The 15,164-nt window shown below is 39.2% G+C and overlaps 1 protein-coding gene across 1 annotated transcript in view; it reads left to right on the forward strand.

Moving 5' to 3' along the window:
- Positions 1-15,164, forward strand: part of rock1 (Rho-associated, coiled-coil containing protein kinase 1) — a 143,905-nt gene that overhangs the window by 107,978 nt on the left and 20,763 nt on the right. Inside the window, exons 23-27 of the mRNA XM_059979836.1 lie at positions 349-514; positions 659-752; positions 2,935-3,020; positions 3,135-3,323; positions 6,096-6,261. Of these exons, the coding sequence (XP_059835819.1) occupies positions 349-514; positions 659-752; positions 2,935-3,020; positions 3,135-3,323; positions 6,096-6,261 (701 nt within the window). The remainder of the gene's footprint in view (positions 1-348; positions 515-658; positions 753-2,934; positions 3,021-3,134; positions 3,324-6,095; positions 6,262-15,164) is intronic.

Raw genomic sequence — 15,164 nt, forward strand, 5'->3', positions numbered from 1 at the left:
CTCTGTACTTCATCATGAATGTTACAAAGATGATAAGGAAACTTGGCTGAGTTTCTTTGAACAAGATGGTTAAAATCTTGCAAATAATGAAATTTAGACCTTCTATCATTTTACTACACTACATTAAACATTTTGGAGCTAAAAGTTCCTTACCTTTGTTTTTATACTTCAAGGGCAGAAATAGAGCTTTTGTTCAGCTCCACAAGTCCCTCCTCACCATCCCCACCCTGCAAAGTATGACTTCTCTGTTCTGATCAGTCAAGATTGAGCCAATGTAGTTTTCAGGCCATATACTGAATCCTTTGTTAGAAAAATGATACCTATTCTCATTTTATTTTTGTTCACCAGGGATTCAGTAACTTCACAACTGGATTTAACAATAACTAAAGCAGATTCTGAGCAGCTAGCTCGAGCTATAGCAGAGGATCAATGTTACGAACTTAACCAGGAACTTAAAAAAACAGTGGCACGACACAAGCAAGAGCAAATAGAGAAGGACAACACCATTAGCTCAGTAAGTTTGGATGCTTTACACTCCCTAACTCAAATAATTTGCAAGTTTTGCATACTTTACCTTAAATTTTAATTTTACACTTCAAATAATATTTAGCATTGTATTTGTTCTGTTATAATAGCGTATATATTTGTTTATGTTTAGCTGGAGGAGTCGAATAGAACCCTGACCAAAGATGTAGAAAATCTATCCAAAGAGAAAGCAGAAATTGATGAAAAACTGAGGTCAATGGGAGAAGGTATGGAATGAACTTGACCACATTTATATTGACTTTTTTACACTTCTAGTAATTGCTATAATGCTTATTGTTTAATATTGATCAATAGAACTATAGTACTAAGAGTAGTGGTTTAAATCTTTACAGCAATTGCTGGAATTCTGTAATTGAGGACTTAGTTTCTTATGATGAGTTTTTAGTGGCTCCTTCTGGAAAGCACATGCATTAAAACTCTGATAATCTGCTCTCTGACCAATCAGAAATCCCAGTCACATTCCCATCCTACCTGGCCCATTTCGTAATGTATGCTGTACTCAGATTTTCAAACAAGGGCCCTGAATCCCACTTTCCCTTTTCAACCACTAGTGACGTAGTATGCATGTTCCTTTTTCAAGTACTTAATTCATTCTTACACAGTGTAACATCTTTATCAAAAAAGTTCATTAAAAATTGTGAAAATCCATTTGTCTGAAAAATCTACCAATGTAGAACTATCCTGATCTTTCTAGATTATCAGTGTTAACTGTATAAGCATTTCAGCAAGTGTTCCTGGTGGCCCATTGGGCTGCATTATCAACTCCGACTTAAGTGAGCTACTAAAAGTGTTCACACAAGTTTCATTTTCAGATTCTCACATGGTTCAAAGTACATAGATTATCGAAGTACATATATATTATACAACCTTGAGATTCGTCTCCATACAGGCAGCCACAGAACAAAGAAACCCAATAGAACCCATTAAAAAAAATACCATCAAACATCCAATGTACAGAGAGGAAAGAAAACAAATCATGCAAACAATAAAAGTAAGCAAATAGCATTCAGAACTGAAGTTCACAAAAGTGAACCCACATCCATGAAGCCAGCCACAGCTGATTCAGGAGCCCATTAGTTGCAGGCCACAGCCTCAGTTAAGTGCAGAAACCTTTTGGAGCAGTGAGCTGAATTGGCTCATCCCTCACCTCCTGTCCTGACACCTTGACCTTTTCAATCCGGCCCAGTGCTTAAATCGTCATTTCTTACTTTCAGACCCAGGATCTGTTGCTTTGATACTCTCTCATGCCCGGGCCCCACTGCCTTGATTTGGCCCATACCTGACCTTTCCAATTCAGTCTGCCACGTAAGTGGATCAAACCTTGGGTCCTTCCTCACTCTGTGGCTCAGGCTCTGCCTTGACTCCATCTCACCTTGGTTCTGCAGTATTGAATCGCCTCCGCCCATTTCAGAAATGAACAAACATTGGCTTATTCTCCACTTTCGTGTATGGCCTGAACCACCTCGATTTGGCCCATACACATGACACCGCAACTGTCCTGCACTTTCAAGACTTCAGTTCACACCACAAACATGGCAGGTCGTACAGGTGATTCTAAAGCTCATCTCCAAAAGGGAAGTTACAGGCTCACTTACTGATCACTTACCAGAAAAGGTGTGATTAATAAAATCAGTATTTTTGTTTGTTTTGTTTGCCACCGACAAGTAGTCGCGAAACTTCAGCAGCACCATCTTAAACCATTTGGTGTCTGACAATATGCAATACACATTTGTTATTTGAAGAAATTGTGTAATAGTATGGTTCAAAAATGCTTGTACGTTAAAAATACTTAAAATCAAATGCTTTCAGAAATTAGTTTTACTGTAAAAGCAATATCATCAGCCTTTACTTTGAACTTCAGAGTTATATTATTTAAATTCTTATCCTTGAGACTATATTAATACTCATTCTGTTGAAAATAAATGTATGTGTGTTTCTTTAATTCATTGGCCTACCCTGGTGTCCATTCACAACTGTGGTCAAGCCTGCTTTTAGATCTTCTGCAGAGCCAGTAGTAAATGTCTGTTGGAGATGCAATTACTTAATTTACTCTGTTATCATCTGGTAGAAATGCAGAAAGAAGGTGTTAAGCTGGTCTAAGAACTATCACCTAGAAAAAAAACAGAAATAGAAATACAAAATGTTTAAAAGGTCTTGAATTCTGATGATCACCTGACAAAAGTCTGAGCAATAGTTAAAAAGTGACTGATGCAGAGGACAATTCAAATTTGAGTGCAATTCAGAGGAAGGAGAAGAAAAAGATGAAATCTGAATTGTTTAACAGAAGTTCGCTGTGGTGTGGTAGATGTATATTTATCTTGCCTTGTTCAAATAAATACTTTCGTTAACACTGAGCACTTGTGGTATTTTAAATAAACATTCTTTCAGATTTACAAAAGAAGAAGGAAGAAGAATTGAATGTGAAAAGCCACTACGAGAAAATGATTAACCAAGAACGTACATTGAAAACACAAGTAAGTGTTTTCTTAATTATCGTTTTCCAAACTGTAAATAGTCATGCTTTACTAGAGTTTTCTAATACTGTTAACTGATCTTGTCTTAAATTTACAATTGCTTGCATCCATTAGGCTGTCAATAAACTTGCTGAAATTATGAACCGGAAAGATATAAAAGTGGATCGGAAGAAAGCAAATACATCAGATGTCCGAAAAAAAGAAAAGGAAAACAAAAAATTGCAACTGGAATTGAACCAGGAGAAAGAGAAATACAGTCAGATGGTTGTGAAGTATCAAAAGGATTTAAATGAAATGCAAGCAGTAAGAAAATCTTAAATGTAAATTCTAACTGTCAATTCTCTTAGTGCTAGAAGTCTGCTTGGGCATAAAACAAATCTAAGCACAAACAGATTATGACCGTTCTCAACTTCACTCAACCTTGGAATTCCAAGACTGACCTAAGCCCAAGTGCTTATAACTTTTTTCCCATATCATCTCAACCGGGCCATTACTGCATATATAACAACGTTGAATATGTTATAAATCTTTCTGATGATGATGCACCAGAATATGTTTCAAGAATGGAGGGCACAATATTCAAACTATCCTGATCAGGATAATTGGTTCAGTGTAGCACAGCCTGATTTATCTCAAATCTGAACCTTTTAAATGTACATCTGATTCAACCCTGTCTAAATGGGCTCAGGTCAGGTAGCTGGGCCCTTGTAGGTATGTAATCTATAAAGCAGTTTTGTGAAGCACATGTCTAAACAGTTCTGTTTATAAATTCTTACACAAATATTGTATGCTTCCATTTACTGACTGACAACTGTACTTTTCATCTGGGTAGGTCATATTGATACAGCATTAGTACATTTCTCTGAAGAAGCAAATGAGTTTTATGGTGGAAACTAAACATACAAAATGTTTTCCTTAACAATGGGACCATAATTTTGTGTATCCAGATTGACCACTTCTGAATATGCAATTAAGATGCCTGGATATATAGAAATGTTGATTGCTGATACTACTATTCTCTGTAGATCACAGCAAATTTACCATCAAAACACAAAAGGCTGCCAATTTCCCCCTTCCAATACAATTAGTCATAGCAACCAGTTTTTTTGTATTAAAAAAAACCCTTCATGTACTTGCATGTTTACAAGTAAGGAAGTAAAAGCAATGTTTACCGTTTGAGGGAATCGGTGTGATATTATATAGATTTTTATGATTTTATATGCAAGAGATATAGTGAGGGTAAATGGTATTTTTTTCCCAAGGTGGAAATCTCATATTCTAGCTGGCTTAGTGTTAAAGTGGGGGGAATGGCATATTTTGAAAGGAATTTGTGGCAAGTTTTTTTTAGGAGTGGTAGTTATATGGAATGCATTGCCAGGAAAGTCATGGAAGCAGGCACAACAGCGAAGTTTAAGAGACACATAAACAGTTACATGAACAGGCAGGAAAGGAAAGAATATAGAGCACAAGATACAGGAGTAGAATCAGGCCATTTGGCCCATCAACTCAGCTCTGCCGTTTAGAACATTGTACAGCACAGTACAGGCCCTTCAGCCCACAATATTGTGCCGACCCTTAAACCCTGCCTCCCATATATTCCCCCTCCCCACCTTAAATTACTCCATATATCTGTCTATTAGTCTCTCAGATTTCACTAGTGTATCTGCCTCCACCACAGACTCAGGCAGTGCATTCCACGCACCAACCATTCTCTGAGTAAAAAATCTTCCTCTAATATCCCCCTTGAATCCCTCCCCTTACTTTAAAGCCATGTCCTCTTGTATTAGGCAGTGGTGCCCTGGGGAAGTGGTCCACCCTATCTATTCCTCTTGATATTTAATCATGACTGATTTTTATTTAACCCCATTCTTTCATCTCCCCCTAATCCTTAACACCCTCCTATCAAGAACCTTTAAATCTCTGCTTTAAAAACATACAATGACTTGACCTCCACAGCCCTGTGGTAACAAATTCCATGGATTCATCATCTTTTTGCTGAAGAAATTTCTTCTCATCTCAGTTTTAAAGCAGTCCCTTTATTTTGAGGCTGTACCCTCAGATCCTCGACTCTATTACCGATGGAAATATCATCTTCCTGTCCATTGTATCCAGGCTTTTAGAATCCATGCTGTAGATCTCATGCAGGCAATGGGATTGGTTTCTGTTGGTGTTGTGGTAAACTGAAGGGCTTGATCCTGTGCTGTGCTGTCCTGTCCTATGACTTATGTATCCTTGTCAATCTTTTGAATAGTGGGTCATCTAAAAGAGCGAATCATAGCTGCATAGACATGTGTAGCACAAAAATGGACTCCTTAGTCCACTTTGTTAATGCTGACTGTGATTCCTGTCTGTGCTACATCCCTCTGCACATTTCCTACTTGGAATCTGTTCACTTAAATTATGCAGTTTCTCACTGGAAAAGTGACCACTCCAATCTCCTCTAAATTTCACTTTAAGCCTGTGCCCTTTATTTCTAAACTCTCGTGCCCCAGGAGAAAGATTCTGGCTATGCATACTGTGTCTCTATAAAGCTGTTTAAGATTAACCCTCAGTCTCCTACGTTCCAAGTTTAGACCCAGCCTATTCAATCTGTACTTTTAACTTCAGCCCTCCATTGCAGGCAACATCTGGCGTGCCTTTTTTGCACTCCCTCTGTTGTTACCAGATCACTCCTGCAGTTTTATGCAACTGCAGCAAGTTGTCCCAAGTATGCCAAGTGCTTTTATCACATCTATCTGTGTTGCCACTTTTGAGAGCTATAGACTTGCACCACACATTTTCTCTGTACATCAAAGCTTGTTAAGTCCTCACCAATTACTTATAATGTGCTACCAGTGTTTGACCTTGAAAAGGGCATTACTTCAATCTTTTGTGGAGTAAGTTCCATTTACCACTGTGCCGTTCAACTTTCTAATTGATCTCTGTGGTCTATCCACTTTCCTATCTATGATTTCACCAATTTTTTTTTGCAAACATGTAAGATGTATGTTATAGAAGCAACTGTAGCTTTATGTTACTATCAGGACATGTCTTTTTTTCCCCTTGCATTTTGACTATCTTCCTTGAATTTTACAGCAATTAGCAGAGGAATGTAACCTTCGCACAGAGATGCAAATGCAGCTTGATAGTAAGGACAGCGATATTGAACAGCTTCGTTCTAAACTTCAGGATCTCCAGCTTCGTATGGATAATACAAGTGTTGCCAGCTTGCATTCTGAAGATTCTGACGGAAGTGTAGTTGGTAAGATTAACTAAAACTAACCCAGCTTGCTTTTGGACAAGGTCCTTTTTCTAGGTATTCACAGAAGAGGCTCACAACTGCACTATCTTCAAATTGAAGCATCTTTTCATCATGTTGAAAACTGCTGTGGTATTTATCAAGGTCTAGTCCCTGTCTGGAGTTTTGCTGGGGCTTGAGGGTTGTGCATATTCTTCCAGGTAGGCTGTGTCTTTAATTTTTTGTTGCTATTGATCTTAGCCAACCACTTCCCCAATCAGAATTTGCTGTCCAAAACTTTCTCAATGGTTTCCTCTCTCTTTAATGTGAGAAGAGAAACTCATTGTGTGTGCTTACACAATCAGTATTTATTCTGACCTGTTGTAAGGTAGAATATGCATAATTCTAATCGAAACCCCTATTAAGCACTCTTTTATATGAAATTTCTTGGCCAGATTCTATTATATGATTTTCTTGCAAGTTAACCTGCTGAGCTGACCAGGTTCAGACAAAGTAATTAGTGCACTGAATTGGTACACAGTCCTTTTTCGCTGGCCACAGTGCCTGTTGTGATTTGGTTACTGTGAGAAATTTATTGTAAGAATTTATTTTTTAACAGAACTTGGTAGTATCAAAGAAAAAACACTAGCTTTGATTTGGCATTTGTGATCTTTGATGTCAAAAGGCTGATTGTATAAGTGGGGAAAAAACATATTGTGGCAGATAAATGGAGCTTATTTCTAAATTTAAAAGAAGTGACTTGGCCAAAAAGGGGTGAACTTTAGTCTGTGACTCACAGTGCCAAATTCCACAGGAAAAAATGTGTGGAGCTATTTTTTTGTGCATTCAGAACTGAAAATCTTCTTGGTTCTAGAATTACAGTATTTGTGATTTCAAATGTACATCTTACGCTGACATCTACCCACACTGGTATCAAGCTGCAAATGTACTTCATTATCAGATGTAACATTCGTCAAAATGATACTTAAGGGACAAAATACCGATAGTAGTGTGGCATAGTGTTTAAAAAAAAATACTACCATGTTCAAGTAAGTCTATCTTATGAAATTGTCTTTTACTCTTTGTGTCTAGTTGGGTGGTCCTCTTACAGCCCATGCCTTATCTTTTTCCAGTGAGTAATTGAAAGCCTTGTTCTATTCTGCACTTTCTGCTTGCTAGCTGGCATTTGAAACTTGACTCCATCTCTATTGGATTAAGTTGCTTTCTGATGTTTAAGGGACAGCATTCTTTTTATCTATAAACATGGATGAATTGCAAAATTAGTCATGTGAATAGTTTAACATTATTAATTTAAAACAAGCTTTAAGCTGCAGGAAGCTGCTTTTAGTATTTAATTTTGTCGTAGTTTTGAATTGACCATTCAAGGTTGCAAATTTACAAATTTAGCTGAGGTTAATTAATGCTCATCAAGTGCATGGTCATTTACAGAGTTATGCATAATGAGTGCTCAGACTAGCAATAAATTTTAGCTTTTTTATTATACATCATTAATATTATTTCTTTGAGGCATTTTAAAGCAAAATTGGAACTTGCATACCTTTGCAATTGAATTTTGGAATTCCCTGTAAAATGATATTTTGAATTAGGGTGCAATGCAATTTTCTGACCATTTGGAATAAAGGATACTGTCTTTTAAACAATTAAAATGCCAGATTTTTAAAACTATACAAACTGAATGCAGCTTAGCATGTTATCTGAACTACTGCGATTACATGACTTTTTGCTACCCTGTTGCGTGTAGTTTGATTGTTTTAATGTGAGCCTCCTAATAGTGCAATATTTTGGACAATCTCAAATCAATCATTATCATGCAAGAGCACAATAGAAGCATAAACTCCTGGAAGTACTCACCAGGTCACTATGCTCTCTGGGAAGAGGAACAGAGGTAACATTTCTGTTGAAGAACAGTTCTGATAAAGGGTCTTCAAATGGAACACTAACTGTGCTTCACTTCCCACAGATGTGGCTCAATTTGTTGAGAATTTCCAGCATGTTCTGTTGTTATTTTAGATTTCCAGTTTTCAAGAACTAATAGGCATTGGGGGAAAAAAAATATTATGGGTGTCTAAATATAAGATTTCCGCAGGAAGCATGCCCAGGCCTGTCTTAGAGCAGCTCTCATGATTGTCCAGAGCCTTTTTGAAATCAAATTCCATGTCCAGTGTCTAGATGAGTATAAATTGCAGTCTCCTAAACATTAGGAGCAGACAGCCATAATAGCCCATGCCACCAAAGTGACGTCACTAGTTCCAAGTTCATCCAACCAATATCTTTGTTAAATGAGTGCCAGCATGTTTTGGTTTATCCCAGCCTGATTGCCTGCATCCACTAGACCCACTGTATATCTCCATCCATGGCTGTTTATTTGCTGCTGAAATCTTCATGCCAGTTAGATTAATTCATGTGATCTTTCAACGGACTTCATATCTTTTATCCTCTGTGAAATTAATTCATTTAAAGTTCTGCTGCATTTATTCCAACCAAAGTACTTCCTGGCATTATTTCTAAGCATGCTGACCTACCTTATCCTCTGACAGATATGGAGATATGATGGAAAGTAAAAAAATAATTAGGACCACCTAAGCCTACCAACCAAAGGCCAATTCATAACTTCTTAAAATTTATTTTGCTTTTTGAGTGTAAAGGATTATCTAACTTAAATATTTTAAGTATACCTGATTAATGAGTAATTACTAGGAAGTTAAAATGATTAATAAGCAGGAGGTGGGTGAACTCATGGCCACCTGGGAGGCTGAAAACTTCATATATAAATTTTTTTTCACTGAGGTGATCACACGCAGAGTGTAAAATTTAGATAGTAGATGGGTGATCGCCAGGAGAAGTAAGGGGTGTAAGTATTCAGTGCAGGGTTCCCCTGTGGCAACAAGTATAGCCATTTGGATCCTGCTAGGGGTATGAACCATCATGGCAGAGCAGCAGTAACCAGGCCAGTCGCATTGGGGCTGGCTCTGAGACTCAGTAGGGAAGGGTATAGTCAAGCAGAGTGATAGTGATAGGAGACTCGATGGCTAGGGAAACGGACTGCAGATGTAGTGGCCGCGAAATGGAAGCCAGGATGGTGTGCTGCCTCTCGGGTGCTAGGGTCCAGGATTACTCAAGAGTGGCTGCAGAAAGTTCTCAAGAGGGATGGTCAGCAGCCAGAGGTCGTGGTGCACATTGGCAGAAAGGGAGAGAGGTCCTGCACAGTGTGTATAAGGAGCTAGGAAAGTGGTTGAAGACAAGGTAGTAATCTCTGGGTTAATCCCAGTACCATGTGCTAGTCAGGGCAGGAATAGGATAATAATACCAATGAATGAGTGACTACGGAGGTGATACAGGGGGCAGCATTTCAGATTTCTGGATCATTGGGATCTCTTCTGGGGAAGGTATGATCTGTACAAAAATGATAGGTTGCATCTGAACCCAAGGAGGACTGATATCCTTAGGGCGGGTTTGCTAGAGGTGTTGAGGGTTTAAGCTAGTTTGGTATTGGGATGGCAAATGGGGTGATAGAGGTGAAGACTGGACAGTTGGTACACAAGTAGATGCAGCATGTAGTAAGGAAGGGTTAGCAGATGATGGGGCAAAATAACAGTCACTGGAATGAACTGAAGTGTAACAAATCAAAAAGTTGATGAATACAGGACTGAAGGTGGTATATTTGAATGAATGTGGAATACAGAATAAGGTAGATCTTGTAGCACAGTTAGAGTTTGGTAGGAATGATGTGGGCATCAGAGTTGTGGCTGAAAGAAGATCATGGTTAGGAGTTAAAAATCCAATTGTATCAAAAGGACAGACAGGTAAGCAGGAGGTAGCATGACTCTGTTGGTTAAAAAAAATCAAGATGTAGAATCCGTGTGGATAGAGTTAAGAAACTGCAAGGAAATTTCTCTCTGATGGGAGTTATAGCGGCCTCTGAACCGTAGCCAGGTTGTGGGATACAAATTACAATGAGTGATAGAAAAGGCATGAAACAAGGGCAATATTATGATAGTCCTGCCGAAGGCTCTCGACCCAAAAAGTCGACTGTACTCTTTTCCACAGATGCTGCCTGACCTGCTGAGTTCCTCCAGCATTTTGTGTGTGGCTTAGCTTTTCAGCATCTGCAGATTTTCTCTTGTTTGTGATTGGATTGCGATTGTCATGAGGGATTTCATTATGCATGTAGATTGGGAAAATAAGGTTGGTGCTGGATCCCAACAGAGAATTTGGAGAATGCCAATAAGATAGGTTTTTAGAATGGCCTGTGGTTGACCCATTGAGGGAAAGGCAGTTCTGGATTGATGTTGAGTAGTAAACCAGATTTGATTAGGGAGTCTAAGGTAAAGGGACACTGAGGAGGCAGTGATCGTAATATGATAGAATTCACCCTGCAGTTTGAGAGGGAGAAGCTAAAGTCAGAACAGGGAATGACGGAGGCAGAGGGGCGCTGGGCAAAGTTGATTAGAAGGGGACACTAGCAGGGATGACAGCAGAACAGCAATGACGAGTTTCTGGGAGCAATATGGAAGGCGCAGGATAAATACATCCCAAAGATGAACATGTTTTCTAAAGGGAGGATGCTGCAACTGTAGCTGATGAGGGAAGACAGCATAAAATGTAGCAAAATTGGTGTGAAGGCAGAGGACTGGGAAGCTTTTAAAAACCAACAGAAGCCAACTAAAAAAACTATTTGGAGGGAAAAGATGAAATATGGAGGTAAGCTAGCCAATAATATCAAAAGAGGATGCCAAATATTTTTATCGGCTATTTAAAGAGAAAAGAAAGGTGAGAGTAGGTACTCAGCTGCTGGAAAACGACACTGAAGAGGTGCAAAGTAAAAGAAATGGCAGAAGAATGATAAGTGCTTTGCATGAGTCTTCACTGTGGAAGACACTAGCTGTATGCCAGAAATTCAAGAGTGTCAGGGGGAAGAAGTGAGTGTAGTAGCTATTACTAAGGAGAAGCAGAAAGGTCTGAAGGTAGATAAGTCACCTTGATAGACCAGGTAGACTGCACCCCAGGATTGTGAAAGAGGTAGATGAAGAAACTATGGAGGCATTAATAATAATCTTTCAAGAATCAATTGATTCTGCCATGGTTCTGGAGGACTACTTAATTATGAATGTCACTATACTCTTTGCGAAGGGAGGGAGACTGAAGAAAGGAAATTAAAGGCCAGTTAGCCTGACCTCAGTGACTGGGAAGATGTTGGAGTCCATTTTAAGGATGAGTTCAAGGTACTTGGAGGCTCATGACAAAATAAGTTGAAGTCAGCACAGTTTTCCTAAGTGAAAATATTGCCTGATAAATTTGTTGATGGATGTTGTTTACCTGTATAGATAGTGAATGTGGAAATCCTACAGCAGGTGACTCAAGGACCAGAGTGCACAGTCTCAGAATAGAGGAGCATCCATTTCGAACAGAGATGAGATGGAATTGCTTTAGCTAAAGGGTGGTGAATCTATGGAATTCATTGCCATGGACAGCTGTGGAGGATAAGTCATCAAGAATATTTCAAGTGAAGATTATGATTATGGGAGAAGGCCAGAGAATGGGGTCAAGAGAGATTATAAATTGGCCGTCATGGAATGGCAGGATGAGCTTTATGGGCCAAGTGGCCTATTCTGCTCCGATGTCTTATGGTCTAAGGTAATTTAGTGTAAACCTGCAAACGTAGTGAGAGCTGTAAGGAATCTGAGTGATTTAAAATCATACATCAACTGTACAGGTCTACATTCATGTGTCTTTTTTTTAAAAGAAAGAGACAGATGTTGTTCACTAAAGGAATCACAATCATTTCCACAGGAATGTATATGATTTATGTCAAATGCATAAATAGTCTCAAGCCATGTACTGAGTGACAAATTGCAGGCTATGTGGCAGAAATAAGGTTGTGGTTATTTTAATCTTTCTTCAGCTGTTCAGAATTGAGATTATTGAAGAAATAAGAACTGAAAACTGTTCAGCTGTTCAGAATTTTCCTCGCCTACATGTACTGTGTCCACAAATGGAACATGTTTTGATTGGTTAATATCCACTGGTTCTTTTCTATTTGTGACATTTGTTAACTTAAACCAATAATTCTGGCAATATTGTGGTTATATTACTTAAGCAGCAACTCTGAGTAATTGTTGAACAGGAGTTTTACATTCCATCACAACAAATGTTTTACATTGGAATGATATTTGTTTTTAATTTTTTAAAAAAATCAAGAGTATTAAGTATTACCATCTATACTGTGTTGACCATAAACCCAATGGATTTGTTTTTTTTTAAATGCACCAAGCTCATTTTAGGGAAAAAAATATCCAATATTTACCCATTCCAGGATATTTAGAAGACTGACAATAATGTTGTCTCATTAAGCAGTAAGCCACTATTGTACAAATTGTTTGTTTAACGTGATTAAAACTGTCCATATCACCTGGAATTGTGCAAAGGTATGTTCAGTTAATACTAAAGGACATTGGGTCTCTGTCTAAGTTTGGAGAGCTCTTCCTTAGTTACTTTAAGAAATAGACAGGCATAGTTATTGTTACAACATTTGTATCTTTCGCACCTTGTATCAGTCTCTGTATAGACTCCTGTATAGACTCTGCCAGTGCAGAGTAGACTCACCAAAAGAAGTTTTACTGTGGTATATGCCTAGGTAGGAAGGAGTGCTTTTAATATTGACTCCTAATGCACAAAGTTTCATGCACAAGATTTAAACTTATGTAGTACCCTTTTGATCACAATCTCCAGCATGTTGAACACAACTTGAAATCAGTTAAGAGTGAGGCAAGGAACAGAAGGATTCTACAGATTAATACATGGCTGAGAGGATGGTGCAGGAGGGAGGGCTTCAGGTTTTTAGATAATTGGGCTTTGTTCCAGGGAAGGTGGGATCTGTTCCGACAGGACGGTTTACACCCGAACTGGAGCGATACTAACATTCTTGCTGGAAAGTTTGCTTCTCGGCCGGGGGCGGGGGGGTGGGGGGGGTGCTTAAACTAAATTTGCAGGGGGCAGGGATCCAGAATGCGAGAGAGGATAGCGAGATGAAGAATAAAGGACAGGTGGGGATTACACGGTTCCGGAATATTAAGTGTGTGGTAGAGAAAGGTGAGGCGGAACAAGTGATAAGGAGGACACATGTACAGAGGGATGGTCTGACGGAACATGGAGTTAAATGTGCAGAAAGAATAAGTAAATTTAGGAAGGACAACAAAATTCAAGGGGCGTATAGCCCGATGGGAGTTCGGGGAGCTGGGTTAAGCACAATAGGCAGCGATTTAAACAGAAAGAGGAGAAATGGGCTAAAAATTTTATATCTGAATGCACGAAGTGTCAGAAATAAGGCGGATGAGCTTGAAGCTCAGGTGTGAATGGGTAACTGATGTTGTTGGGATAGCGGAGACATGGCTGCAGGGAGATCAGACCTGGGAAATGAATGTACAAGGGTATACGTGGTATCGTAGGGACAGAAATGTGGGCAGAGGGGGTGGGGTGGCCCTGTTGGTGAGGAATGAGATTCAATCCTTTGCAAGGGGGGACATTGGATCAGCAGAAGTAGAGTCTGTGTGGATAGAACTGAGGAACAGTAAGAGCAAAAAGACCCTCATGGGTGTTGTCTATTGGGTGCAAGTTGAATAGGGAGTTAACATTGGCATGTGGCAAAGGTAATGTCACAGTAGTTATGGGGGATTTCAACGTGCAGGTGAACTGGGAGAATCAGGTTGGTGCTGGACCCCAGGATAGGGAGTTTGTAGAGTGCCTACGGAATGCATTCTTGGAACAGCTTGTACGAGAGCCAACCAAGGACAAGGCTATTCTGGATTTAGTGTTGTGTAATGAACAGGATTTGATAAGCAATCTTGAAGTAAAGGAGACATTAGGAGGTAGTGACCATAATATGATAAGTTTTTATCTGCAATTTGAGAAGGATAAGGGAAGATTGGAGGTGTCAGTGTTGCAGTTGAACAAAGGAGACTATGGAACCATGAGGGAGGAGCTGGCCAAAGTTAAATGGACGGATATCCTAGCAGAAAAGACAGTGAAACAGCAATGGTAGGTATTCTTGGGAATAATGCACAAGGTGCAAAATCAGTTCATCCCCCGGAGAAGGAAGGATTCAAAGGGGGGAAAGGGGCCACAGTGGTTGACAAAGGAAGTCAGAGATTGCATAGCATTTAAAAAAAAGTATGACAGAGCTAAGGTGAGTGGGAAGACAGATGATTGGGAAATTTTTAAGGAACAACAGAATTTAACTAAAAAGGCAATACGAGGAGAAAAAAATGAGGTACGAACCCAAGATAGCCAGGAATATAAAGGAGGATAGCAAAAGTTTTTTTCGGTATGTGAAGAGAAAGATGATAGTTAAGAACAATGTTGGGCCCTTGAAGAATGAATTGGGTGAAATTTTTATGGGAAACAGAAATGGCAGAAGAATTTAATAAGTACTTTAGATCTGTCTTCACTAGGGAAGACACGAGCAATCTCCCAGATGTATGGATGGGCCAAGGACATAGGGTAACAGAGGAAATAAAACAGATTGACATTAGGAAGAAAACTGTGATGAGTAGACTGATGGAACTGAAGGCTGACAAATCCCCAGGTCCAGATGGTCTGCATCCTAGGGTACTAAAGGAGGTGGCCCTGGTAATTGCGGATGCATTGGTAATCATTTTCCAATGTTCCTTAGATTCAGGATCAGTTCCTGAGGATTGGAGAATGGCTAATTTTATCCAACTTTTTAAGAAAGGAGGGAGGGAGAAAACAGAGAGCTATCGTCCTGTCAGCCTAACATCAGTAGTGGGGAAGATGCTAGAGTCCATTATTAAAGATGAAATAGTGGCATATCTAGATAGCAGTGATAGGATTGGGCCGAGCCAGCATGGATTTACCAAGGGCAAATCATGCTTGACTAATGTATTGGAATT

Source organism: Hypanus sabinus, chromosome 1 (assembly GCF_030144855.1).
Source record: "Hypanus sabinus isolate sHypSab1 chromosome 1, sHypSab1.hap1, whole genome shotgun sequence".
In the NCBI taxonomy this organism is placed as follows: Eukaryota; Metazoa; Chordata; class Chondrichthyes; order Myliobatiformes; family Dasyatidae; genus Hypanus; species Hypanus sabinus.